We start from the raw sequence: 27056 nt of genomic DNA, 5'->3' as shown, positions 1-27056 counted from the left end.
TTAAAGTATCAAACACGTGTAAACGATAAATATTTTTACTGATTTATCATTCTGTGGGTATTAGACACTAATATATGTATTCGGTTTGATTGTTGGAAATTTCGGTCAGTTTCTAGAATCATCCTTATGTCTGTAAAATCTATTTTAGCCTCAAAAGACCGTGATATATTATGGTTTGAATGACGGCGACACTGTCTGGTCAGGCTAACGATGTTAAAGTAGCCTCGGACTGCTGAAAGGGACGGAAAGAAACGTGAGAATAGAAGGGGTGCTGAACGACGTCCATTAGTGTATGGTTCAACGATCATTATTAGCGATTACGAAACGATCGGCTGTACAATAATTCGAGATCTCGGATCACAAACTGTCCGTACAAAACACGGCGCGACAGGCGTGTCTTTAATTGACGTCTATAGATAAGGTGGAGATATACAATACAATGGAGCCGGTAATTTCGTGACTCTACCATTCGTTTAATAAAATTAATCGTTTAGATACTTATCACAACAGGTAGAACATGTCGTAGGAACCCTGCCTGTGTCTTACGCTGCGCCTAAACAATTAGTTTACAATCTCTTAGCTGTGCTCGCGGTTAATTACAATTTTCACAGAGTAAACACCTTTTTCTCTTTTCGTTTTTTGTTTCGCTTTTGCAACGTCCCCGATTTTAAAGTGAACATCCACTCCGATCGTAGAAATAATCTTCACGCACGAATCTAAAAAAACAAAAAACACAGAAAATAGAAAATAAATACAGGAGTGTGACAATAGGACAGTACCGTGCTTGCCCCGCGCTCTTCGACAAAATATCTTCGTAATCGTTCCACGAGCTGTTTCTTATCGACGAGTGACAGACTAGATACATACTTATATTACAATTTTTCGACTTGCCGGAAGTCGACGGTCGCGTGGGACCGCGGCAATGCCAAGCCCCGCTGGAGAACGCTCGTCTCTTTAGCACCGTTCCACGAACCTGGCCAAATTAATTCGATCGTGCGCAAAACGTCACACTTTTTTGACAAGACACCTCGGTATTTTATTAATCGTCCAATTAGTATTTTTTCTGCCTCCGTTTAGCTTTAATTGAACGTTTTACGAGGCTAGACGTACCTTCTTAGTCTTGGACATGTATTTTTAATACACTTTGATTGACAGCCTCATAAGGAACTATATTTTTTTAATTGTTTTTACGTCTAACGTTTTATAATTGATTAGCACAAAAAATTACTAGAATTATTTAGTTACAGTGTGCTTTATGTCCAAATGTATCAGAAATAATTGAGGGGACCAAGTTACGTTGTTCACTCTGCATAGATTTTTTATATATGTACATATTTAGGTATTGAATCAAATGTATTGCAGGGAGAAAGAAAGATCAGACTCGGAAGTACAATAATTTGCGAGTCGTCATGGGTCAGACATGTTAGTCAGACCTCGTAAGGCTTACGACTAATTGTAAAAAAAAATTACTCGACAGTATCTATATTTTCTTTTATCCAGGACTAATCTTTTTTCTACCTACAATACATGTATTTTAGGAGGAAAGGAAAGTTAGTTTTGGAAGCAGTTTGTACGTAGAGGATCAGGTATTCAGACTAAATTCGTGCAATAATTAATTAAATATTGACTTACGAAAACTGGAGCTTAGAATTTGTTTATTTTATGAGTGATCGTATTTAATTTGGCCACATTTGTGAAGTCTCGCGTGCTTGGAACGTGAATTTGAAAGACGTGGCGCGACGAACGTAGAGAATCGGATCGTTCCGAAGGATTCTGATGGAGTTGGACATTATTTAGCGAACTTTTACTCGTGGACAACGTGACGTTTTCTTTTCCTGCATCTTCATAGTAATTTAGATAGTGCTCGAGACTTCCGGGTGTGAGAGGTGTCCTTGTGTATGTGTCAATGTTTCGTTAGGTTATTAGTTAGCTTTGTCAGAATGAAATTGTTTAGAAATTTTTACACTATACAAGTTCGTTTATCACAGTATTATTTTTTGGAAACTTTTGCAATGCATATATATGTTGTGCTTCTCTTTTTTACTTATATTATAAAGTTCTACGTTTAAAATAAAACTCTTGGTTCGGTGGAATGAACCAGAACTGTATAAAATGTATGGCAAAAAGAGGCATCCAGAATCATTATAGTTATATTTTTTAAAATTAAACTAGACTCATTCGAATCGTAGATTTTTGAAAATTTTACCGAGGGGATAAGCTTCGTAAACCTAAAAGACACTAACTTCGATCGTTTTCATATTTCAATAATTAATTTTAATATAGTCGCCAATGAATCACGTTGGCACGATTGGAATGATTATGTACAAAATTAAAATTTAAAATAAAATAATGGAAAGAGGACTTTGTTTTTTAATTTTGTATTCTCCTAAATGGTCTTGAGCGACTACTATATTCAGCATCGAGTATTACTTCTCACGATGATTTCTTTACAAAAATAAAACCATGCAACAACTCTCGTCAGCTTCAGAGAAATACTACAGCACTATCTATCAAATTGCTCATAACCAGAGATGGGCAAAATTTTATTCAAATAATATATCACGATTGAAAACACAGTACAGCGATTTATCTTCAATATTTATTCTATTTAACAGGTATATTTTTCAATTCAGAATGTTACTTTTATTGACAAAATAACGAGTCAAAAATTGTTCATCTTCTACTTGTTATTCGAAATTAGTGTTTGGATCAATAATTTGCTCGTCTCTGTTTGTGACTTCAAATTTCGTTTTCTAGCCTTATTAGAAGAGGGTCAGTAGTGGTAGACGACGATTCTATTTCTACTGCTGCGTACAGTAGTCCCTCGTTTCAAGACTGAATTGTTTCCTCCCGACAGATACACGTAAACTATCACCCCCATTCTACTTGTACGTATGGTTGATGAAAAACGTTTAAGTTTCATTATTTTTAAGAAGTTAGACTACTGCTTCCAAGACAGCATATACTTGTAATAAAAATATATCTAATATACTGTACTACACTGGAGAACGTATGCTGAACATAACGCGTGGTCATTTAGAATAAAAACGGAAACTTGCAGGACGACCCAATACTTTGATTTATTTTTGCAACACAATTACTATCAAATACCGTTCCTCGCCAATCAAAATCGTTGTCTGCCACCTCTGACTCACTCCCGGTCAGACCACTTATACGAAAACCTCCACGAGTAAAGTTCCAATATCAGATGAGAAGGAAGGGTGAAAAAAAAAATTAAAAAAAAACTGATAGAATAGAAAAAGCAACCTTGGAACCAACCCAATCGTCCCGTGACCACCCGGATGGTCCAAGAACGTTCGACGGCCAGTGTTCAACCGGACAACGCGATCGTGGCGAGTCGCGAGAGAGACATTGTGCTGTCAGCGGCGGTTGGTTGCGGCGGGCCGACGGTCTCGTGAGCCGGACGGTGTTATTGCGAGGAGGATTGGGGTGGTTGTCCGTTAGGCGGTGGTGGCGGGGGTGGCGGCGGTTGTGGGTGTACCTGGTGGGGCAGGAGAGTGTGCGCCTGCACGTGAGCCGGATGATGATGGTGGTGCTGATGGTGATGGGAGTAGAAGATCGGCTGCGCGGTGGTAGGGGGGCAGGAGGTGCCGACGCCGACGCCGACCGAGTGGGAGAGCGCCGACGTGGCGACCGACGCTGGCGCAGCGGCCGTCGGCGGTGCGGCCACCGACACCGAGACGCCGCCTGACGCCCCGGTCCCGGCGGACGCCTCGTGATACAATATCGGCACCCTAACCAGTCTCTGCGCGGCGTGCGCCATGTTTGCCGCCTCCAGCTCGGCGGCCAGTTGCCTCTTCCACTTGTTACGACGATTCTGGAACCAGATCTTCACTTGGGTCTCGGTTAATCGCAGCGACGCCGCCAGGCCGGCGCGCTCCGACGACGACAAGTAGCGTTTCATATCGAACGTGCTCTCCAGTTGGAACACCTGCGACCTGGAGAACACCGTACGCGTCTTCTTCTTTCGTTTCATGCTGTTCGAGTCGCGTCCGTCTACGCCGACCTGCACGTTGTTCTGACCGCCACCGCCGCCGCCGTTTCCCGTGCCACCGCCGCCGTGCATCCCCGTGGAGTTCGTCGATTCACCCTCGCCGTCGGCTTCCTGGCAGTCGTCCTGCTCCCCCAGGTCGTCATGGCCCTCGTCCCCCGACGACGGACTCCTCGTTCGGTGCAGACGGTCCTCGCCGTTCTCGTCGTCCAGATCGTCTAGGCATAGCAACATTCGCATTCTTTTAGGACTTTTGTCCGAACTAAGAAAGTTGGACACGTCAACAAATTCGGGTCGCTTTTAAACAGTACCCCTAACCGTTATAACCAAACTAAAAAAAAGTCAAACCTACCTTTTCGACCAAAATGTTTTTAGTTCGAAACGATTTCACGCGAATTTGTTTTAGTTGCTGATCGAACATTTCACTTTATTTATCCCTATTATGATTCGTTTTACGTTATCGATACTAATCGTCGGTAATCCGAACCAAAAGTTGTACTATTGGCTATGGCGAAACATAAACCACAATTTGCGAAATATTTGATCGATCAAATGCAACCGAAAAAATTGTTTTAGTAGTCGATAACAGCTACAAGCAAGCGAAAACATTCTCGTACGAAGACTAATATATTTGACGACATAATAAAATTAAAAAATAAGAAATAACAAACACGTTTCGGCTCCCCTAGCTGCCCTAGACCCCCTAACGTATGCTTGCCTAGAATAGCGAGCACTAAGGGGCAGTACTACGAAACTTGGACGTTCGATCGATGTCGTTTTATAGTTTCTGGCCGAACCGCGCAGAAATTTATAACACGCCTGCCAGCTATAGTATCCATTTGGCTCTCTGTATTTGCCACAATGACAATAAACTACCGATCATCGGCTGGATTCGAAGCGTATGTTTCCATTATCGTGTACGCGCGCGCGTGCCGGCAAATTGAAGCGTTAATCGATATCGATGAGCAGCCTTCCGCCACCCTGGCTACTAAAAACGAACGCATTATTGTCCTCTCGAGCTACTTTGTATCGATTCCCGCGGATTTCCAACGATAAATGTTTAAATACTTCGGTCGCCATCGTGAAAAATAAGATCAATGGCGGATAACACGGATTCGAACCCTCCCTATTGGAAAAAAATAAAGTACCTTTACCTCGAGTAACGATTCTGTAGAATTTTGTTCAGGTTGTAGAGATTGGTAATGCAGTGGTTTCTTGAACGCCGAAGGTTGAACATAATCCTCGAGTTTACAGGCTACCCTAATAGGTGTATTGTTACACTAATAACCCGCAAACCACGCAAATATTGACCTTCTGGAAGTAGAAACCACTTAATCGAATTTAGTTGCGTCAGTCACCGATAAAGCGAGGCCAATGCGAGTTTTAAGAACGCAAATAGAATCTCGGTTAAAGAACGCTTACAAATTATACGATGATAACGTTGATGGGTTTTGAGAAAATTATTAACGATAAAATCTTTAATCGAGCGTTTGCGTGCATGATGCACACTGATGGGAAATGACAAAGGAATAACGTTACTATGATTTTGCAAATCGCGCTATCTATTTGGCTGTCGTAATTGTTGCAAATCGTTTGACGCGCCAAATGCGTTAATTAACCGGGTTTTTAAAGCGTTTCTGTGCGGCAGCGGCGGGTAGGATCGACGACGGGTTCCCTTTCGATATTGCCGATGAATGCATTCGCTTCAGCGGCGCGTATTTGATTAATCACGTGGCTATTCATCTCTGGCGGCATTGCATTTAACATGTAGTCGATTGATATTCTCCTAATTAATATTCTATTTATCCACTTTGACGTAATTGTTTTGGATTGAAGCGCGTCCGCGCGAACCTTTCTCATCGATCGACGGATATATTCGACGTTTCAGCATCGATACTTCGCGCCTTCCGCGCGAAACCCGCTCTACGCTACGCGCGATTTCGCTAATCCGTCGTAAAATCCAGCATTTCGTTAATGAACGTTCATTTACGATCGCAAGTCAACGATCGAATAATTCCAATCGTGACGGAATTGCGAATGAATAGAGGACTAATGTGTCCTATATAAATTTAACGTAAATAATAATACAATTATTTAAAAGTAACGGGGAACCGAAAGTATATAAATTGTTCAATTTATGTCTTTTGGAAAATATTTTAACATAGAATCGTGTCAGCCACGGGGATACTTCCTCCGATGATCTGCAGCTGGTACAATTTTCATTATTTTTACTTGAAAAAAATACTATGCATACTCCGAACACCATTAAACGTATGTACGGAATCACAATACAAAGCAAGTTACGGTTTTCTTGTTAAAAAATAACAAACAAGATCTAAAAATTGCACGTCTGGACCAAAATACTTCCTTATACCGATATACAGGGTGTTCGGCCATCCCTGGGAAAAATTTTAATGGGAGATTTTAGAGACCAAAACAAAACGAAAATCAAGGATACTAATTTATTGATTGAGGCTTCGTTAAAAAATTATAGAAACATTTCCGGCCACACAGTATATTTTCGATAAAGAATTTTTTTCTCGAAAGTACGTAGGATTTCGGGGGTATGTGTACTCACCAAAAATGATTGTAATTAACCTTCGTAACCAAAAATAATTTTTCCGTGAAGGATTTGAAATTTTTTAATTTAATTTTTTCATAACTTTTTAACAAAACCTCAATCAAGAAATTTGATATTCTTGATTTTCGTCTTATTTTGGCCTTTAGAATCTCCCATTAAAATTTTTTCCCAGGGGTGGCCGAACACCCTTGTATACGTTAATGTATACATTTGTATGTACGAGTGTGCATTATGTTTATCCCCGACTCACGTCAACTATTCTGGAACCAATTAGTGCGTTTGGCGTACGACTGTGCGTGGAGGGTGAAACCACAACCGACAAAATTCAGCCGTTCGATGGGGTTTATCGTCGTCTAGGCGCGAACGGCGACCAACTAACAGGCGGCCAAGTATTTTGGCGAAGTGGCAAGAGTAAAACGATCGGTGGGTAAGGCGATCGACGTTCGTTTGTCGTGGTGGAAGCCGTGGAAGCCGTACTGGTCGCCGTCCACGCTCGCGTTTATACACTTACGTATAACGTGTACAGACCCTCGCCTTGCCCTTTTCTCTCCATTCCGTTCTCTGCTCTTTCACGATCCTCGTCTTGCGACGTTCGCCCTATCATCGACCCCCCGCGGGACCCGATTCGCCCGAAAACATCCCCCGTTTGGTTTTCCTTGACGCGCCGCGAAATCAAACAAGGCGATCGCTTTGACGACTTCCACCTAAGTCTTCGTGACTGTATCCTCTCCCGTGGTCGACGAAATCGTCGTTTTTCCCTCTCTTTCGACGGGTGACGTATCTTCCATAAAAAAAATATTTACAATAAAATCATGTCTGCCCGTTTAATCCCTTCGTGTTTACATTCAGACGCAGTGATTGTTATTTCTTTATTTTGCCAATACATTTGCGAAAACTTTATTGGGTTACAAATGGTTACACTGTTCACGAAGAAAATGCAGAAACCGTCCACTTTAAAATTTATCTATTGGAATTTGTTTATCGTGAATTAAATTTTGACGATACGAAGTAGACGATGCAAAGTGTAATATTGTAATTGAAAGAGTAGCGTAGCTCGAATTTTTGAAATATCGGTTGCTGTAATTCAAAGAAGAAATTATAATTGACCTGGAATTAGTTCATGCATAGTTGAGCGAATTAATTATACTAACGAACCAATCGTGTCAATTGTTCTGTGTTTAGAATTATTGCTCGTCGATAGGTATATCGACATCTATTCTAGTTTATTGAATATTGTATTTACTAGCGCGATTTTCAGTGCCTGCTCGTTCGTCGCGGGAATGTTTATGTATCTATTATGCTCGACTAGCCTAAATTTATGATCCGACGATGCGACGCGATTTCACGCATAATCATGACCATAGAATAATTCAAAATGTTCATTTATGTTTCAAATCGACGCAATGTTATGGAACGAAAGTAATTTTTAAGGGGAGATATTCTCATGTAATTTACACTTTCAAACAAAATTTCATTTCTAATCTCGATTTTGATAGAATAGTAAATTCTGTGTGTAGAAATATCGAGGTACAATTGTCCCAAAAGTTACTATGTCGATCAATTTATTGAAAGAACGATGGCATCCGGTGTTTGTACTATTTTTACCAAATAGTGAAACACCGGATCGATCTAATTTTTGGTTATATGCCGATCCAGTTTTGGACGAGCCCAAACGCCGTGAAACCGCGACGGAAACTGTAGGCGGAACCGCAGAGGGTTGAAAAAAAGCCACTGCAACGTAACTAAATCATCAAGTTACGCGGAAAAACCGCAACAGTGGAATCGTAACGAGAAACAAAATCGAAATCCCTGCATTTCGATTAACGATAGAATCGAGGCATGTTTTGATACCGTCGATACATTTTCGTTTGTAATTGATTTCTCGGTATGAAACGTGTCGATAAATCAAATTTGTTCACGTTTTTCAACACTATTTGACGATTGATGCGTACTACAAACGGATCTAGTCGGTTTTACCTGTTCTTCCGTTAATAAAATTCGGAAAAATTTGCAACAGTTTGGCAAATTTTATTCGGTTTTATGTATTGATGCGTCTAAAAAGTGGGACTGAGCTCTTCTTTTTAAACGGAACTCTGTAAATTTGATATTCCGCGCTGTTCTTTAATTTAGTAGACTTCGAAGCGTCGTAACTCTTGAACTATTGGACTCAGGGCACAAGTACCTTCATACTTTTTTGTGGCGATCAAAAAACTGAGTCGAATCTTTCCAGCTTCGAGCAGTACATGGTCGCGCAAACTCACCCCTTTGAGGAAAAGAAGCGGAAGCGGGACTGACACGGCTCAGAGTGCCTACGACGTCGTTCGGCGACGGATGCTCGAGTGTCTGGAGGCCGTGCGTCGGCCTCCATGGAAACGGCCAACCGGTGCCGCCGGGCAGGACGCCGCGGATGCCGTCGGCATCGACGATGTCCGATTGGCCGGTGACCTGCACCGCGTTGCTCAGCGCCGACGACGCGGCCGCTAGCCGCGAGTGATGCTGATGTTGCTGTTGCTGGTGAAGGTGCTGCAGCGTCGACGGAAAGAACACCCCACCCACGCCGATTCCCACCGGGTAGCGACCCGCTATCAGCGACGACATCAGGCCCAATCTGAAAGGGTACCCACCGTTAGTTTCTTTTCACCAGTTTCAACATTCGAGTGCATCTGTTGATGGTGGACCAAGAAAATAAAGAAATATATGTATAGCGATCTCAGTTGGTGAGGACTTTGATGATTTTAAGAACGGGAAAGGCTTATGAGGTTAGATCTGGGTTGGGTACCTTGTGCATCTACACAAGAAATATTTTAAAATTCATATATTAATGTTAGTGAGCAATATAGTGGCCTTATCCATGTTTATTACAAACTTTCTTTTTGTGTTAAATGATTGTTTGTTATGTCATATAGTTATAACCTTAACCATGTTATGAAAAGAGACAGTTAATCATTTAACACTGATTGTCCTCGGTGCACCGTAACTTTAGTAACCATTGATCTTGTGCAATAATATTGCTGGACCAGAGGAGAAAGAAGAAGTATTAAGGACTGCATTCGGGATGGAAAATATTGGCTATTCAAGGTCACTGAGCGCCTACAGCCACCATACTGCTTAGCTACCCTTGCCACTGCATCCACCGCGCAAAGCTGGAGGCGCATGCTTTCCGTTTCGCAAACAGAGAAGGCAACCACCAGGCGCAAAAGTGGGGATGATTCGGAGTAGGGGAAGTGACCTTGAGCAATCAATATTTTCTATCGCGTTCAACTCTTTTCTACAGCTTCATCCCTCATCAGCGATTATCTTTTTCTTGATATCTAACCCCTTGAGGCGAGTACAATCCGTACAGGATACGAGTTAATAAACTTAAAACTTCTCTAACACGAATCACCGATTTTAAATTAGCTCCTCTAATTTGTATTTAGAAAAATTCTTTTAATTAGTAGGTACTCAAGGAAACCTTGTACACAACCTTTCTTTCCGAAGAAAGCATTTAAACTCTCTAGAACGATAACTTCGCTAGAACGACGTCTCCAACGGAGTTTAGCCTCGAGTTCGATTTAACTTCGACGGTTTTATAAAATTCACGGAACGGCAGCCGCTTGGACGTGTTTTCCGCGAGGTTTTTCCGAGCTGTTTGGATGCATAAACGAGCCGTAAAAGTGAAACCGTTAGCGAAATGTTTGCCTGCCAGCATTTAAAGCCGCGCTCTAAATAAAACACCCATTAAAAAACTTGGATTAAAACAGTGGCTACGTTTCCCAGAGCGGCGGGATCGTTTTGAATGCGAGCAAGCTCGTCGAGTTTACAACTCGAACGGTGGCCGTGTCCGAGGCGTCGAGCTCGATTCAGTCGAACCTGTCTTCCCTATCCACGAAAAAACCGGCGAATGTTTCCAAACCCATTTCATCCAGTTCGCAGCCGCGCAGAAGTGAATTCCCCATTCTCTCTCTCTTTCTCTAGAGATCGTTCCGCGGGTGAACGTTATACAGGAGCAGGCGTGCCTGCACTTCCCCCTCCCCCCTCCCCCTCCACTCCCCTCTTCTTCGTTCTCCACTCTATCCACCACCCCGGAAGCCATTAATATCTCCTCGGGCTACTTGGCCCTGGAGCTCAAAGGAATTTCGAGAGTTATGCCTATTAAGAGCGACGCTTGCGTCGCAACAATGACACCCGGGGCCCCCGCTCGTTTAGCCTCGTTATTAAGAGCGAAAATCCGCTTATGGCTGCAGGCCTCTGCTTCGGAATCGTCGTACCTGCGCCGCGTGAACTCTGCCCGAGAGTTGTACCTGCGAGCGGACACGCGTATTCGGTGAATAAAATCGCTCAGCAAGTCTCGTAAATGGTGGTATTGACGATTCTGTGGGTCTCGAGAGCCACCGGTTGTGGGATATTAAAGCTTGTATCGATGGCTAAGTGTTTGCCACTAGAGTGTTCGAATAAGCGTGTTCGAGAGTGGGGAGTTCGAGGACTCTGGTAAATTGTCCAATAGTAATTCTTCTCGCGTTCGAGTTGGTCGTTCTACTTTCTGAACAGTCGCAAATTCGGTTTATAACAAGGAATAGAGCTAGTTACGATACATAGAGTTAGCTAACTATAGTTTGAATTCTCACAACGTTGTCAGTCAAGTGTAACGTACTGTCACGTTCCCGTAAACACTAGGGTTTATCGATGTTCGTAATTGAAATTTCTTGTTTAAACGAGAGTGAATCAGTATTGTAGACGAGACCAAAGTAAGCAAGTAATCAGCGACGAATCCATCTAAAAAGTGTCGTTGGCAGATGTCCAAACGCGTTTCTTCGTGGAAGATCGTGAGTTGACACCCAATCTTGCACAGTATATAAAGTAAGTCCTTTACGACTCACATCCAGGTCCCTCGAGCGCGCCAAACCTTCTCGAACACCTTGTTACCGGTACATCTCTCAACAATTCGCCTCAACACGCTTGAACGTCCCGATTACAGCACAAACACAAACGGACCTCTGTTTAACTCAGCCCTAAACGACCCCTTCGATCACACGATGGACGCAAACAGTCTTCTTCGTCGTGCAACGTCCAAGAGCCGGTGGCATGTTCGCAAATAGAGGTCTCGACGAGCCATATCCGCCCCCAGAGACCCCAGCATCGCGTACCCATGGCCAGAGCTCTCAATTATACCAGCCATTTTAACGGGTCGACGGCTACAGCTGCCCAATGGCCGCGTAACGATCGTTACTCCTGATCAGCGCGCTAAGTGCAGCTGCGACCGCTTGACGCCGCGTCGCGACGGAGCAACTTAACGCTAGCGCCGATTTGCGGCGACGATTTAGTTCGCCTGAAATGTAGGTAGGTAGGTAGCCGAGTTCCGTACAGGGCAATATCGAAAGGTGGTAGGTAGAACCTGAGGCTTCGGAAGCCATATCAACTCCCCCGTTGTTCCTGGCTCGCTTCCCTTACAGTCGGGCTGCGCCGAACGATCTGATCGCTCGCTCGATGCACTTTTCTCTTGCATATGCTCGGCGCACGCTCGTCACCGATTTCTCGCCGGGGCTTGTCGGTCGAGCTGACCGAACTGTACATCGATTACTGCGGGATTCCTTAATCGTCGAGAGCTGTAGTTCGAAGACACTAATCTGGTATCGATTTCGGTAACCTCCAACCCCCAATGTTGATGGGATTTTCAATAAATTGGCATCGATGCTGGGTGCACGATTCTGGGATCAAAAAAGGGTGGATCGTCCAAGCGGAATTGAAATTTTTCGGTGGACAGTTTGTGTATCGTGATCGATTCTGGAGACAGAAGTTAGAGTCCTTGCGAGGATTCTGACGATTCCAACACATTTCTATAAATTGAGTGATTAACAAAACCTTTTAACTGTGTTTAGAGTTGGATACGTGAACGATAATAAGGAACGAGCTGGTTAAGCGTTCTACATGGACTCCATCTTGTTTCGAACGATGGCAAATCTATTGGTCAAAACCTTTGATTTAACGGTTTAGAAGTGTTTTATTTTTTCGAAGGATAAATATTTAATTCCCAACGCAACATAATATCTCCATTATGGAAGATGAATGAGCAACGAATCACAGGCTTCCCAAATTTCTCGTGGTACGGATTCGAGCCACGTCGACCCAACAAATACCCACTAAGAGCATTGATTATCGATGCTCGACGTGGCTGGTTTAATCAATGACACGAGGGGACACGGATAAACAAAGGGAGACGCCATAAAAAAATAAACGAACCTAGTTCAATGTTCTGATCCAAACAACCGGACTAAATCAAATTATAAGTTATCAAAATTTTAATATTTCTATATATAATTAATAGGGACCGGATTCTCCAATCTTCTAGCTAATTTTTTTTGCAAATCAATACGTCCAGAAAGCAATACGTCAAAAATGCAATTTTTAATCGATTTAATCTTTAGTGGAAATTAATTTAGGGCTTGCAATATCTGCAGAGTTCGCTATTTTACATTTCGAGGCGGTATTTATTGGTTCACTTTCGGCAAGGGGAACTTATGGGAGGAGCTAGTGGGGACCATTGAGAAGAAAGATCCATGGAAGGGTCCCCCTCTCGATTTTGATGAAACTTTGCAGGTTTGTAGAACGGCCAAAAATAAGGGGCAGATTTTTGCTTAGTGGTAGCAGTTTAACCTTGCATTATGACACCTATACATAATCTCGTTAACACTCTAGTGACGAATTGTACATCTCAACAATATTGATTCAGTAAAAATTTGTTGAATCAGATAGATCAAACGCGTAGATCAACAAGTAAAAATATCTTTCATGAAAATAAGAGCCGAGTGCTTCGTTCAGTCGAAAATTTGAGAACCCGTGGTCATCGTCCCCACTCCCGTTCGTCCCCGAAAATCCGCGATCAGTCCACAAACGAAAGAAGATCGGAAAACAAAGCAAACTTGTCTACGGAGGAAAGGATATCGCTAAGAAGATCTTCATCCCTTGCAAACAACCGTTCAAACAGGTCGTCTAAAAGCTTCTGCCGATTCCCGAGAACTATCAATCGTCCTCTTAACGCGTGTCGCTTTTGGTTTAAATTACTTCTCGACTGCTCCTGTTTCTGCCAGCAACGGGACACGCGAACTCCTCTGGCATCGATAATCGCGACCGCGGAGGGTGGTCGCGCAAGAAGAGAGGCCCCGTCGCCAGGACAAGAAAGAGGAAACGCAAAAGAAGAGTAGCGCTCGGAGGCATCGGCCACACAGATGCCCCGGGAAAGATAAAAGAAATCTGACAACCGCCTGTTTGTAAGCATTCAGCGGCAGAGAGGAGGGAGGAAGGGAGGGCGGGAGGGTTTCTTTTCTAAGGAGCAGGTATAAACACCCAAACACTCGGCCGTTCGAGGAGCGTGCTCCACCTTTTTCTGCCTAATTCTTGCGCGGCTTACGTCTTCTTAGGTAGCCAGCGGACTGAATGGCCGCGGGGAGGGAGGGAATGGCTTTCTTCTCCCCCCTTTCCGAGGGCGCAATCTTCTCGCTCTAGCTTCTTCCTCGCTCGATCGATTCCTCGAGAGAGGACCCACTCTCGACTTCCAACGATCTCGACTCGCGCCGATATGCTTGCCTTTTTTCACTAACTGGCTCGGAAAAAAGACTACTGGGAGCGATCCATGACCATTGGTCGTTGATACTATTCGAGGATTGGTTTGAAAAAGACACCTCCAATAATGGAGAAGGTTTAAGATGAGCAAAGGAAGTGTAGGTGGCATTATTAGACAATAACTCGACTTGTTTGAGTTGGATGAGCATTGTTTGTAGCAGGTCGTTGTTAGTATTGGATAAAGTGTCAGTAATTCTGTCTTTAGTGAAAACAAGGTAATATTTTTCGTTAAAATTTGCTTCGTAGCTTTGAGAATCGAGTTTGAGAGAGTTGAACATAGTTTGATAGCGTCTTTCTCCATCAATAGACATCGGTCATCGACGCCATTTGCAAAAGCGCGGAACAGACATGTTTAGCCACTAGAATATCTAGAGTTTCAGGTCGGGGTCATCGTCAATGCTTGAGGGTTGCCGTTAATAAACGATGATCGTTCATGACAAAGTGTGTTCATCGACGAGATAGTTATTATTAAATGCGCGGCTGGTACATATTGCAGTGCAGGTATAAAATTGATGGCGCGCGCTAATTCCTTATTAGTAAACATTGATAGCTCCATTAAGTATTATTGACGCATTAATGCGAAATGTTAGTTGTATCGAGTCAAACTATGCCGTGAATTATCACAGCGATAAATACACTGTTGCTACTCTATTATGCTGGATCGTTGTTTAAAGTTAAACAACCGTAGTTTCTATTCGTCTCGGTACAGTCACGGTTGAATAATGCGACAGGAATTTCCATACAACTAGCAGCTAATCGTAGGAAGGTGCTGAACCTTTCCCCTTTATTAGAGGATTGGAGAAGCAAAGAGGAGGATTATATAATTGTGACAATAAGGAGACGAAATTTAAGAACCTGTAATCTAATTTTAATTAAAACGAACCAAAGTATAACACAGTGTAGTGTATTTGAATCTTTAAAATCCCTGGTAACCCTGTTGATAAAGCCAAGAGTATATGATATTTAGACATCATTGAATAGAAAATTCAAAGTGGGCTATACATGATCCACGCGGCACAGAAAGCGTTAAGTGTAGTTCGATCGTGTTTCTTTTTGCATCCATAATGACTATAGTTTGCCAGGCGCACGTGCTGCCCGGCGATCTGATTGGCTCGATCGAATGTTCGCGAGAGAGGAAACTCATTGATTACGACGAGTAGAGGGACTCCCCGCATAATCGGATACGAACGGCTTTGGCGAAACGCGACGAACGAATACAGTCGAATCGAACGTCTAACCGACGACAACGACAACGTGGCCGTGTATCGATTCACTCTCGCTGGTCAAGCATAGAGTCGGATTCCTCCAGCGCCCGGCTCAGCGTGGAGATCCTCCGGCAATTTGTTCGTTAAACTTCCCCTCTCTGTTCCTCCTCCGCATTCCATAGAAATAGACTAATCGTATCTGTTAGACAAAACCAGAAAATGTATTTCTAATATTTTCTCTCTTTTCTTTTCAACGTTTTACAAAGAATTAATTTTATTTGCCCTTCGAGTCCAGGAAACCGTGGGATTCGGACTTTAGTGACTCCGATAAATATTTAGCCGTGTCAGACAATGTGTTAATGAGCATGTGATTGGATTGGTCCCATCGTCAATCTCGACGACGACGTCGAGTATCGATTCACTCTCGCTGGTCAAGCACGGAGTCGGATTTCTTCGGCGCACGACTCAACGCGGGGATTCTCGGGCAATTTGTCCGTTACACTTTCTCTGCTCCACCTCCTCTCCTTTCTCTGTGCCCCGTTCAACGGAGGGATATTATCCCTTTTTCTGTATTGATTATTATTCCACCTTTCGTCCCGGTTGCTTTGCGCGCGGTGAGTAAGTGCCATTCTCGAATATAAACTCTTTATGCCGTGGTTAACGATCGTGCCGGTAACACGATACGTTTTGTCGTGTACCGTTACACAGGGGGGGCTTGGTCCCGCGCGCAGACAAGAAGAAGTCGATTACGCACGATGGTGGAGCGCACCGCGGGCAATCGGTGCTCGGGCCCCTGCTCGCGGAGCTCTAACTTTGTCGCGAGCCGTTCGCGCGCTCTAGATTCGATTAGAGGGCTTTCTTTGGAGCCGGATCGCTGATTTTGGAGGGGGGTTCCCTCGGGTTAATCTACAACCAAGGTCTGAAGGCTCGATGGAAGCTGGAGAATATCGGTCCTGAAACTTTCACGGTTCTTAGATCGAGGGACTATTCCACCGTAAAATTGTCAATAATTTCTTGTCAAGAAACGTATTTATCGATATTTAGGGGTTTCACTTTTACTAATAATAATGCTGTTCGTATATGTCAATTGTAAATTTTATCCTCCATTCGATTACGAGTGTTTCGACAATTTTTTGACGACCCTCGATCATCGACTAATAAAATAAATATTTACGAGACGATCGGCAAAATAATTTGAAATTTAGAAATACGATACTCGTTTCGACAACGCCGATAAAATTAAATATTAAATAAAAATGTACCGTGAAAAAAAAAGGAAAGAATTTATGTTTATTTTTATTTTGTCAAAGCGACGCGAAGCGCGTAATATCGCGGATGTATTTTAGCATTCTCACGCGGACAGGTTTTGTTTTTATCGATTCGGTTAACAACGTTCACGGTTACGTACTAACTCGTGAGGTGTCATTACGATGACCCAACAATGAGTTATTGGCTTTCAAAGTACTCGGCTAAATCCGCTACTTGGCTTCGTTCCGCTCGCTGCCTGTTACAGGCCAAGTGGAGGATTTATGCTTGCGCCTATACAGGAGATAACTTCATTTCATTGGATTTCAAGGAAACAACTTAATTGCTTTAGCGCGACGCTTGCGGGCTTTATAAACTCGACCAGGATACACTTGCGGATTAACTCCACCGACGAGGAATTAATTACGGAGACGTTGCGAGGATTTCTTCGCCTATTAAAAACTCGTCGAGCTCGTTGTACGCTTTTAATCCTTTACACAACGTGCCGTTCAAAAGCTTCTGTTTCACCGGCAATCTTGGAACGTTCTTAATTACAAATTCAATTAAAGTCACTCGATCTTTAACTCGAACATTCCCCAAGGCTCCACGAACAGGAAATTGGTCAAACATCTAGGATGGACAGTATCATAGTAATACTTATTTGATATGATTATCGATAGAATATGTTAAATTGTACTACAAGAAAATGATTTCCCACAAAAAACTCCATTGAAAGTGTGCGACAAAATTTTCTTGTACGAGTCTTCGTTTTCCAGGAAATCGATATTGAAACCGAATGGAGCACGTCTATGCTTGACTGAATCCCGCGTGCACCGTGTATTTCGAATTCAATTTTTCCGAAGACGAAAGCTCGTATGGAAAACTTATACTTTACACATTATACTCTTTTTTTAACGCAAAACAGCCTCGTCTAATTAATTTTTCATTTACTCTGCGCACTTGACAAACAAAACAGTGAGACTTCAAACTGGTAATTTGCTTGTTGGAACGGATCGTAAATAATCATTTTTAAATAATAACATGCAGAAAGGGAAGAACAAAAATTATCCACGTTAATATTTCCAAGCATTTCTCAATTCCACCAGCCGTCGGTATTTAGCCAAGTTTTTGATTTCGATGAAGAATGGAGGCGTCATCAGCGTCAACGGGAGCGGAGGAGAAAACGGCGAATCGAGGAGACGCGCGGAAAGGGCAAAGGGGAACAGGAGAATCAAAGAGAGAGGGAGAGAGAGGGAAACTGTGTTTCGACGCGATTATTATTCGTGGTCTATTCCCAGCTACCGTTCATTCCACATTTGTTTCCGACGTTGAACATCCATATCGCCCTCGAACGGGCGATCATACACAGTGGGCTTTATCGTACCTTCCTTTGAAACTTGGAGCGCGATCCCACGCTAATTAACGAATCATTCATCGGCGCTGTAATTAACGAGGCCGACTCTGTCGCGGATTATCCCGGCCAGATCTTTTGCGCATAGACGTCATGCGCCTGCGGTAACGTTGCTGAATATTGTTGCCCCGCTGCAAAGGGGCCCGCGCGACTTTTACCTGGCGTTAACAGAGAAAGCGCGACAGCGAGTCAAAAAAGAAGAGGGACTGAAAAAGGAAAGAAGCAACGAAAAAGGAAAAGAAAAATATTCTTACGATCTCTTCCTGTATCTCGCGTTTCAATGGGTGCTCGCGAGACTTTTTCTTTTTTTTTCCTTCCTTTTTTTTTTAATGGAACGCCCGTTACATTTGTTGCCCCCCGTTTCCCCGGGATAAACACGCGGTAATTAGATTGGACCTCGGGAAAATGTTGAAGATAAACGAGAGACGCGTTCCTGTTAGTGACGCGTCGTTCTGATTAATTCAGAAAGTCGCGCGGAGCGTTCTGTGCGGCTCACACGCTCGGAGGAATATTATCAATTTTGATACAGCTTTGTCGTGGTCCCATTTAAACCTGATAGCACCCGGTCCGACCAAGCGACGGACAATAATTCGACTCCGGCCGATTGAATTATTTGGTTCTGCAAAGTTTTTACGGATCACGAGATTCGCTGGTCGCGCCGATAATAGACGATCGGAATTTATTGGATCGCTTCTGCAACTTCTACTCGTTAAGGGTTCGTTGTGCGCCGGTTGGAGGATCTTATTTTTTACGAGAAGATCTCGCTGGGACGAAATAAAGATGTTTTATTGCTGTCAGTATCGACTTTATGGTGATAGGAAGTTCAGAAATTGGAGTCGGTGCCAAAAAAAACATGTATACTTTTACACCCCCAGCAACTATATTTTCGTTGATTCGTATTTAAAAAATTCCAATTAAAAACTCAGCATAATTTCTTTCACGATTCGCGAGTTCTTCCAAGATGATAAATTCAGAACTATCGATCGTGGAGGAAACGATCGTCAGAGGTCTTTGCACCGCTGGAAAGATGATCGAAGCGCGTCTAATAAACGGGACGAGCCTCGGTAATCGACGTAAACCAGACTACTTGATCCTGTATAATTTCCTCCCCCGGCAAGCAACCCGGAATTTAGCGATCGTTAAATCCGCGTGGTAGCAAATTACCAAATATTAACGTTAACATCTTCGTAGTTGATAGCGCGTTTCGGCCGTATCCCTTCGTCGGAGGAAAGCAGTTTACAGTCACGGTATCGCGACTCGAGCTTAACGCGCTTCCGCCAGCAGCGTCGCCGTCCCGCGTAGAACGAACGGAGGCGAGGTAAATTCGAAGAGCGTCTAATTCGGATAATATTCTACACGGGAATCCTTTCTGCTGAAATCTCTTCTCCCGGGGAAATGCTATTACCGTATCAGTTTAGGGGCGAGCGGAAGAGGTACGGGGGTAGAGGGCTGGCGTTAAGCGTCGAGACGGCGGGGAAGATTTCGCGGTGCAAGCTTTTCGTGTACTTAGCCGACCTTGGCAAGACCAAGACTCCGCTGGATACCGTAGGCACCAATTTAATAATAAATCAAACCTAGAAGTTGCTTGCTTCCTCCTCGCGGAAGACGCTAGGGACCGCGCTGAAATGGGCGGGATAGGTGCCCATTTCTCCCGGGAACCTTAGGCTTCTTAACTTTGACTACGCTGGTGTTTCATCCGTTGATGTATTATGCAACCGTCGCCTAATTGATTCTTTTCTACTTTTGTGCTACTCCTGATATTCGATCTTCCCCCGAACAGGTCCCCGACCTTTCTATCCTAGGTTTGCCTATCAATTTGCGGTCATTTCTTAGCTCTTCTGAAGGCAAACATGGACTTCACCCGAGGGTTGATACGGCTACTTCTATTTTGGAAAACCATCAACAGCGTCTTCACGAATACACACGTGTGTATAACTGTCCATCTTGAATGTTTCCATATATTTGGAAATAAAATTCTTCGTACCTAGTCCTTGATTTAAGATGTCAGAGCTATTCTAAAAGCCTTCATCAGTGAATATGTGGATTTTTTCAGTGTCTCCGCGCGAGCAGAAATAAAATTTCGTCGTTATTAACATTCAGAATTCTCCCGTTGCCACCTACGTTCCCAATATTTCACGTCGTTTAATCTCAGAGCGCAGCACAATGGACGACAAAAACCCCAAATTCCCCCTAAAATACCTACTTTCCAGCCCTTTTTGGCGTCCTGCCAAATACCCGGGAACGGAGTGTCCCGTTCCCTTCGCTCAAACAGGACGCGATCGTGTTTGGGCGTCGAGCGACAGAATCATCATCGGGAATCCCTCTCCTCCGAAAGCAATCGGGATCACCCGAGTAACTCACCCCCGAGTGGGGCACCAACGCCGGTGCCCCACGGAAAACCATTTCCCTGTTCGTCAGACGAGTAATGGTGCATACGAGTGGAACTTAATCAAATGGTAAACGGGTGGAAAACAAGCAATCGGAGGCATCGAGCCGGGAACATCGAGCAGCCGGTTACTGCGGGGGTAGCCGTCAATCGGAAGGGGGTGTAAATCTGATAAAATCATCTCGAACCCTCAGCGTGGCGGCCCCTCGTGGCACAGTGCCGTGCTCGGGTTCCTCGTGGATACACTCGATACAGAGCCGGCCCTAAGTAATGTAAGTAATGTAAGAGGGTGGTTGTTGCTACGGTTGTTATTAAATGAGACAGCCTAATAGGCCCATTACGGACCCCCTCGGTCCATTCCCACATAATATAATCCTCACCGCACGCGTTCTTCTCCCTGCTACTTTATCAACCCCCGCCTACCTCATCACTGTCCCCTGCATCGTCGCGTATCTTGATCCGAGAGCACTCACGCCCACGAAAATTTCATCTGCGGTCCGTGTCTCGTATCAAAAGAGCTCGGTGGCCTCCTAATTTTGAACGGGCTATCCGATGAGAGGATAGTGTCTTCGGATCGTGAGAAGAGGGCTTTATCGAATCATTCGAGAGGAATTCACATATTCAATTTGCAGTTTACCGAGTTTGAGTTGGTCGAGGAAGGAGTTGGATCTTGTCGATGTTGGTCGTTGGGGGCAGTTAAGGTGAACGTCCCACTGGCGATTGAGAGTTACTCTAGGGTAAACAGAAGGAATTTAGGCAGCATTATTTGATGACGGTTTGATTTACGACGATGAAAACTGAGGTTCAAGGAGTTTGAGTTTGTTGGGAGTGCTCTACAGAACTTGATCGTTGATGTTGGTCGTGGAAACAATTGAGATGGGCAACCCTTGACGATCGAGAGGTAGTCTAGGCGAAACAAAAGGTATTTAAGTAGCATTATTCGACGAAGAGTTTAATTACGGTGTAGAAATCTGAGTTTCGTAGAGTTTGGGTCGGTTGGAAATGATCTGTAGACGGTGGTTGTTGGCGTTATTCGTGGAAGAGCTTAAAAAAGGTTGAATAATGAAAAAGAAGATTTCAGTAATTCATTTATAATGTCGAAAATTGAGTTTCAAGTAATTTGAGTTTGTTGACGATAGTTTTAAAAGTTTATGGAAGAGAAAATAATAGTGTAGAAGATCCTGTAGACTAAAGATAAGCAGATATGCGGCGTAGATATAAACTTGATGGCGCATGCTAATTCCTTATTAGTAAATATTAATAGCTCCATTCAGTGGTTTGACGCGTTAATGCGAAATGTTAATAGCATCGAGCTAAACTATACCGTGAATTATTGCAGTGACAAATACGCTGTTACTATTGCATTTCGTTGAATCGTCTAAAGCATTTCACTATTCTTTACGTTCACGGAAATAATAATATTTAGCAAGCTCGAAAGACAGTGAAAATACAAAACACTTCGAAACATCTTGCATCGTTTACATTACTGTAACAAAATTATGCGAATAACGAGCAAATGTCCGATAGTTTCGAAGTCTCGAGGCCGTCGGTAGGTTAACCCTTCGTAACTCTGTGCGATTTTTATGTCATATACTCGTTGATTTTTTATTTTCGAAGCCTGATTTCACTTTTTCATCGTTGTACGACATTGCGATTTGGCAGCGCCAGTATGGCCGCCAGAAAATCTGTTTACAACGTTACAGTTTCTAACACGGTGATAAATACACTTGGAAGGATATTCGTGTTAGAATATACCTTACAATTCGTATTCGATTATTTTATTTATTTCCGTTACTTAATTTTCTTCAGAAGTTAAAAGTAATTGGCATTGTGGAGGATTTAATCGAAGATCACCGTTGCTTTCGCGCCACTATGCGACGCGACGGGCTAAACACTACGCTTCGAGCAACAATAGCGGAATCCGATTGAATGGCTCAACAGAATATGGACAAACTTGTGCACCTTTTAACACCAGCATAATCACGCGAAAAATCATGACAGAGGATTAATCGTATGTAAACAAGAGCTCTCGATTGCATTTCTTCGCGTCTTTTTGCATCTCTGCAACATGGGACGCTGTTTGTTTACTAGAATAATTAAGAATCCTGTCAACAACCTTTTCTTTATGTTCACCGACGTAACAGTACAAAATTTGAGCATGAACAATCTATAATGTTTGACAAAAGTGTGCACAACTACCTGAAGCATTCACAAACATATTTGTAAAAGTTGAAATTGGATAGATCTAATACCTTTTCTTAAAATTAATAGTTGCAACAGATTATTCTTGAGGATTGTTTACCAGAGTGACTATGAATATAACTGTCTTAATCTTCCAGCTAACATTTCCTTCAATAGTATATAACCGAGGCATAATTGACGATTGATAAAATTTGTGCAAATGCTTAAAGCACATTCGAACGCGTGTACAAAATTTGAAATCGATAAGTGTATTACTTTTCTTAGAATTAATATGCAAACACAACGTGCAGGGACGTCATAACCCAACTGTTAGGCAACACGAGTGACGTACCGATGCGACGGGTCGATCTTATAACGCATTTTCCCGCGCTTAGACCTTGATTTTCACAGCGACAATACGACACGCTGCCTCTTCCGAGCGCCATTGTTGATCAGAATGTCAACATTCCAACTACTCTTGACAGCTGACAACTTTTATTTTCCATCGTCCGACAGGATAATGTATAACTAAAGAACATGTACAAGTGCATCTATTCCTGTTTTCTTAATCCTCGATTTCTAATGTTTACGACACGAAACACAGAGCGACTGATCCCTGCAAACGTTAGCGATCGACACTATCACCGGACAACAACAGTCCCAATTCGACGACTTAATCGCAACGAAACGCAGTCCTGTTCTACCACTGATTACCATCGCAACGATTGCACAAAGATTCGACGGAAACTACGTCTGTTAAAGGAAGCCGAATAGAAAGCGAACGTACCTCGACAGCATGGCCAAGTCAGCCGACGCTTGGTGTCCCAATAACGGATTCGCAGCTGCGTCGTTAGGGGGTGAGAAAGTGGTCGCTGGGCTGGTAGCACTGGTAGCACAACCGATACCGATACTGGACGTATTGTTCCTGTTCTCGATCTCGTGTCCGACCGTAGAGGTGCTCCGTTGCGTGGACGAGTACCTCAAAGGCGTAGGCGACGACAGGCCTCTACCGGGGCTGTTGCAAGCGGATCCGATCCGTTGGGAGTTCTGCGTCTGCGGCAACGGCGAGGCTCTGTCCACATCCGAGGACTGCCTCTCACCGGACACGGTAGACGTCGAGTCGACGGGCGGCGATTCGGGTCTGCCGAGGATGCTGGAGATGCTGAAGGACGTGTACTGAGGATTGCAGGCTGGCCTGAGCGCCGGTTTGCCGACATCGAAGCTGAACGAGTGGTGATTGTTGAGCCCGCAGCCGGGCTTGCCGTTCTTCTCCTGGAGGAGCAGCTCCGCGGGCGTCGAGCTGCTCCTCGATCCTTCGAGCTCCAGGTCCTCTTCCGACACCACCGACACCTCGATCTCCGTTTCGCCCGACATCGTTGACGCGCGTCCAGCGAGCCCGGTCCAAGGTCCGGGGATCCCCGTGCACGGCACGATTGGTTCGAGTCCCTCAACTGTCCCGTCACCGACCACACACGACTCGTCACCTCTTCCACTTAGCACGATCGTTTCGTCGGCCGTCTCTCCCTCCCGTCAGAATCGCACCGGCCGTTCCGTCGACGTACCGACGGCCCAGCAGAGTCTGTCCGACACGCGGACCGGTTCCAATCCCTCGCGTCGCATATCAGGCCAACGGTGCCGGTGCTGGCTCTCCGGGCGACCTAGCGTGCACGTCGCGTCGCCTCCGTCGGCCGGAAGTCCCTCGTAGTCGTGGATCGGAGACGGATCGCTCGATCGCGCGACATTCGTAAGCGATACCCTGGACGACAGGATGATAGGAGACAAGACACTTGGAGGGCCCACCCTTTCCAGTGCCACCCTCTCTGACCACCCCTCTCGTCCTTCAACCTATCTCCACCACTCCTTCCTGTCGTGCGTGTGTACGTGTGTATCCGGCAGCACCTCCTACCCGCCGCCTACCACTCTGACACCTAGCTTTTCTCCTCGTCTCCTCGCTCGGCCCTCTCTTCCCCTCTTCTCTAGCCGCGTCTATTCGCGAAACGTCGTCGTGCGTGTAAAACCGCCAAGAGTAACACCGAGTCACTTCCTCGAGTCACTTTCTCTACCGTTGATCGTTAATCACTCGCCCAGCCGCACATTCGTTCCTCGAGTATTCGCGTGCTCGATCCCTGTCCTTGGTCGTTGTTGCCGCGTTGTTCGCGGATCCGGTGGCACGCGACGCGCGGAACGATCTCCTCGCCAATGGAGGCGAACAGGGTAGCTCGGAACGATTGGACCGTGACGCGCGTACGGAGAGCTTCCCAGACGCCGAGGGTTTATCATGGACACGTTTCGTGGCGAGTGATGGACTGCGGATGGGCACTGTGCTCGCACTAAGGGTAGGAAAACGCCGTAGAAACCACAGGTCACACGAACGAGAGCCTTGCTCGAACATTCGCGCACGCAGCCAGAACGCGCGGAGCGACGGAAAGCCACCGAGGGACGAAGGGGGCTTAGGTACGAGGGGTGGAGATGCCGGGAGTGGGAGCAAGAGGAGGAAGATCGAGATCGCGTAGCGGACAAGGACGGAGCACGGAGTCACGCTTCGAGAGTCACGGGGTGGTAGTTGCGCGTCGGATAGATAGACTACCGAAGGACAGACGAACGGGCCGAAGGGACGGGTCCGAGGGAGAGGGAGGGAAACGTGACGGAGACGGAAGGGTGGACGGACTCGTGGAGGGGGACCGAGGGACGGCTAAGCTGCAAGTTGCCAGAAGGGGTGTCGTTGTTGGAGGGGCAGCGGGCGGGGCGGAGCAAATGGCTCTCCGAGGGGGATGGATCTCGCGATTTCTCATAGGGTGGAGGCGCGATCGATGACTCGTGGCAGAGTGTATCCGGCACGGGGGTAGCCGTAGGTGCGGGCCAATCGCGTGAGCCGCGGCGTCCTTAACTCGAAAGATACTCGCCCTCGACGATCCTGCGGATCGCGGAATGGGGGTGGCTGCGGTGGTTTAGCGAGGCTACCTACCGTACCCTCAGCAGGGGGACGGGGGGGTGGGGATAACACACAACTCCGCTGGTGGTGCCCGTGCCTGGCCGTGTTACTTATCCATTATAACACTCCAAGATCTTGATTTAAGCCTGCAGCCAGCGGTGAGCTTTTAACCAATTAGCCTTTATAGCCTACCCCTCTCGACACCCCCTGCGTCCTCTCCCCTCGTTTCCACCGTCGTTTCCCCTCTTTCCTCCGCGTTCCAGCTTCGTGGCTCTACCTCTCGCTTCCTCTTATACGCTGGCTTGCTACCCCGTGGCACGATGGCAGTTACCATACCACCTATATCCGTATTCTATACCAACGTCCTCGCCGCAGTCGCGCGATGTACCCACCTAATCTACTGGTTCTCTCCCTTCCACCTCGTTTTACCGTCTCCCTCTATCTGGTTAGCGCTATCTCGGTAGCTCCCTCTTTTTCCTCCCATCCGGCCCACCTTTCTCGCTCTCTATAACCACATGCATTATGCGCGTCGGTGTATCAGAGCCGCGTATTCGCGCGTACAAATACTCCGAGCACGTAGTCGGCCGCGGGGGCGAGTTTCACGTTCCGAGTCAGGGAACCCCCGAGTCGTGCCCCACTCCACACCCCTCCTCGACCGAAGTCACCTCGTGCGGAGCTTAAATACACGCCGGGCGTCGGAAATTAAGAGTGGACCGTGCGATTCTCTTCGCGATACTCGTCGTTGTTGCTTTTTCTTTGGCTATTCTTTGTTCCACGACGAGGGTGAGTTGATTTCGACCGACTCGGGTGGGGGTATTTAATGATTTCCGAATTGCAGATTCAAGAACAGATTTTTATTGATCTGCATACGTTCTGAGCAAGTTTATTGAAAATAAAAGCTACTTGGAAATTGTATTATGTTCTTAATGTAAGCGTCACACTTTTATTTCGTGGCTCGTTCTTTCTAGAATTTTTCTTCTGGGAATCATATATGACTACTAGGGACCCAAGGTCCACAGTTGCAGAAACCCTGAACTCTCTGACACGCGTTCTTAATAAGAATTTCTTATTCTTGCTCGTTGGTCCCCTCTCTCTCTTCAGATTCGTTTGCACTTCTTGGGGTTGGTCAGCGGTTTCTAGTTACCTCAGAAGGGCCGACAGAGGGGCAGAGACACCACGGGGACGCGGTGGTATGCTTTGTCGCGTTTCAACCCAGTCCTTCATGGTGTTCTCGCAAGCAGAACGCGCGCGTTTGACCCTTTTACTGCTCGCCTACGCCGCTGGCCGTGTAATCATTTTCCTACTTTTGCGTTACTTCCTCCACCCACCGTCTCTTCGTCCCTGCTCGACGCGAAATCCAGCCGCTTTGAGGCGCTTTTGTGGTCTTCCGGCTGGATCCGCGAGCGGACCAGCCAGACCCGGCCCATTATGCCACGCACCTCCCGCGTTTTGTCAACTTGACTCTGAAAGGATCGTTAAAGGAGCCCCTCTCGGACTCGTTAGC

General features: G+C 45.2%; 1 protein-coding gene across 2 annotated transcripts; it reads right to left on the bottom strand.

Moving 5' to 3' along the window:
• Positions 1-219: 219 nt before the first annotated feature.
• Hmx (H6 family homeobox) lies at positions 220-25182 on the bottom strand. Of its 2 annotated transcripts, XM_076775141.1 has the most exons (4): positions 23408-25182; positions 8855-9201; positions 3503-4230; positions 220-716 (listed from the first exon to the last, which is right to left on the bottom strand). In XM_076775141.1, exons 1-4 carry the CDS (start codon positions 23992-23994, stop codon positions 705-707), a joined length of 1674 nt encoding a protein of 557 aa, XP_076631256.1. In that variant the 5' UTR covers positions 23995-25182; the 3' UTR covers positions 220-704. The 2 variants fall into 2 exon arrangements, with proteins under 2 accessions (XP_076631256.1, XP_076631255.1); XM_076775140.1 differs by having other exon boundaries at positions 220-4230.
• Between the last annotated feature and the right edge of the window lie 1874 nt (positions 25183-27056).

Source organism: Colletes latitarsis, chromosome 10 (assembly GCF_051014445.1).
Source record: "Colletes latitarsis isolate SP2378_abdomen chromosome 10, iyColLati1, whole genome shotgun sequence".
Taxonomy (NCBI): Eukaryota; Metazoa; Arthropoda; class Insecta; order Hymenoptera; family Colletidae; genus Colletes; species Colletes latitarsis.
Note: the sequence above shows the minus strand (reverse complement) of the source record. Positions and strands in the feature narration are given on the sequence as shown.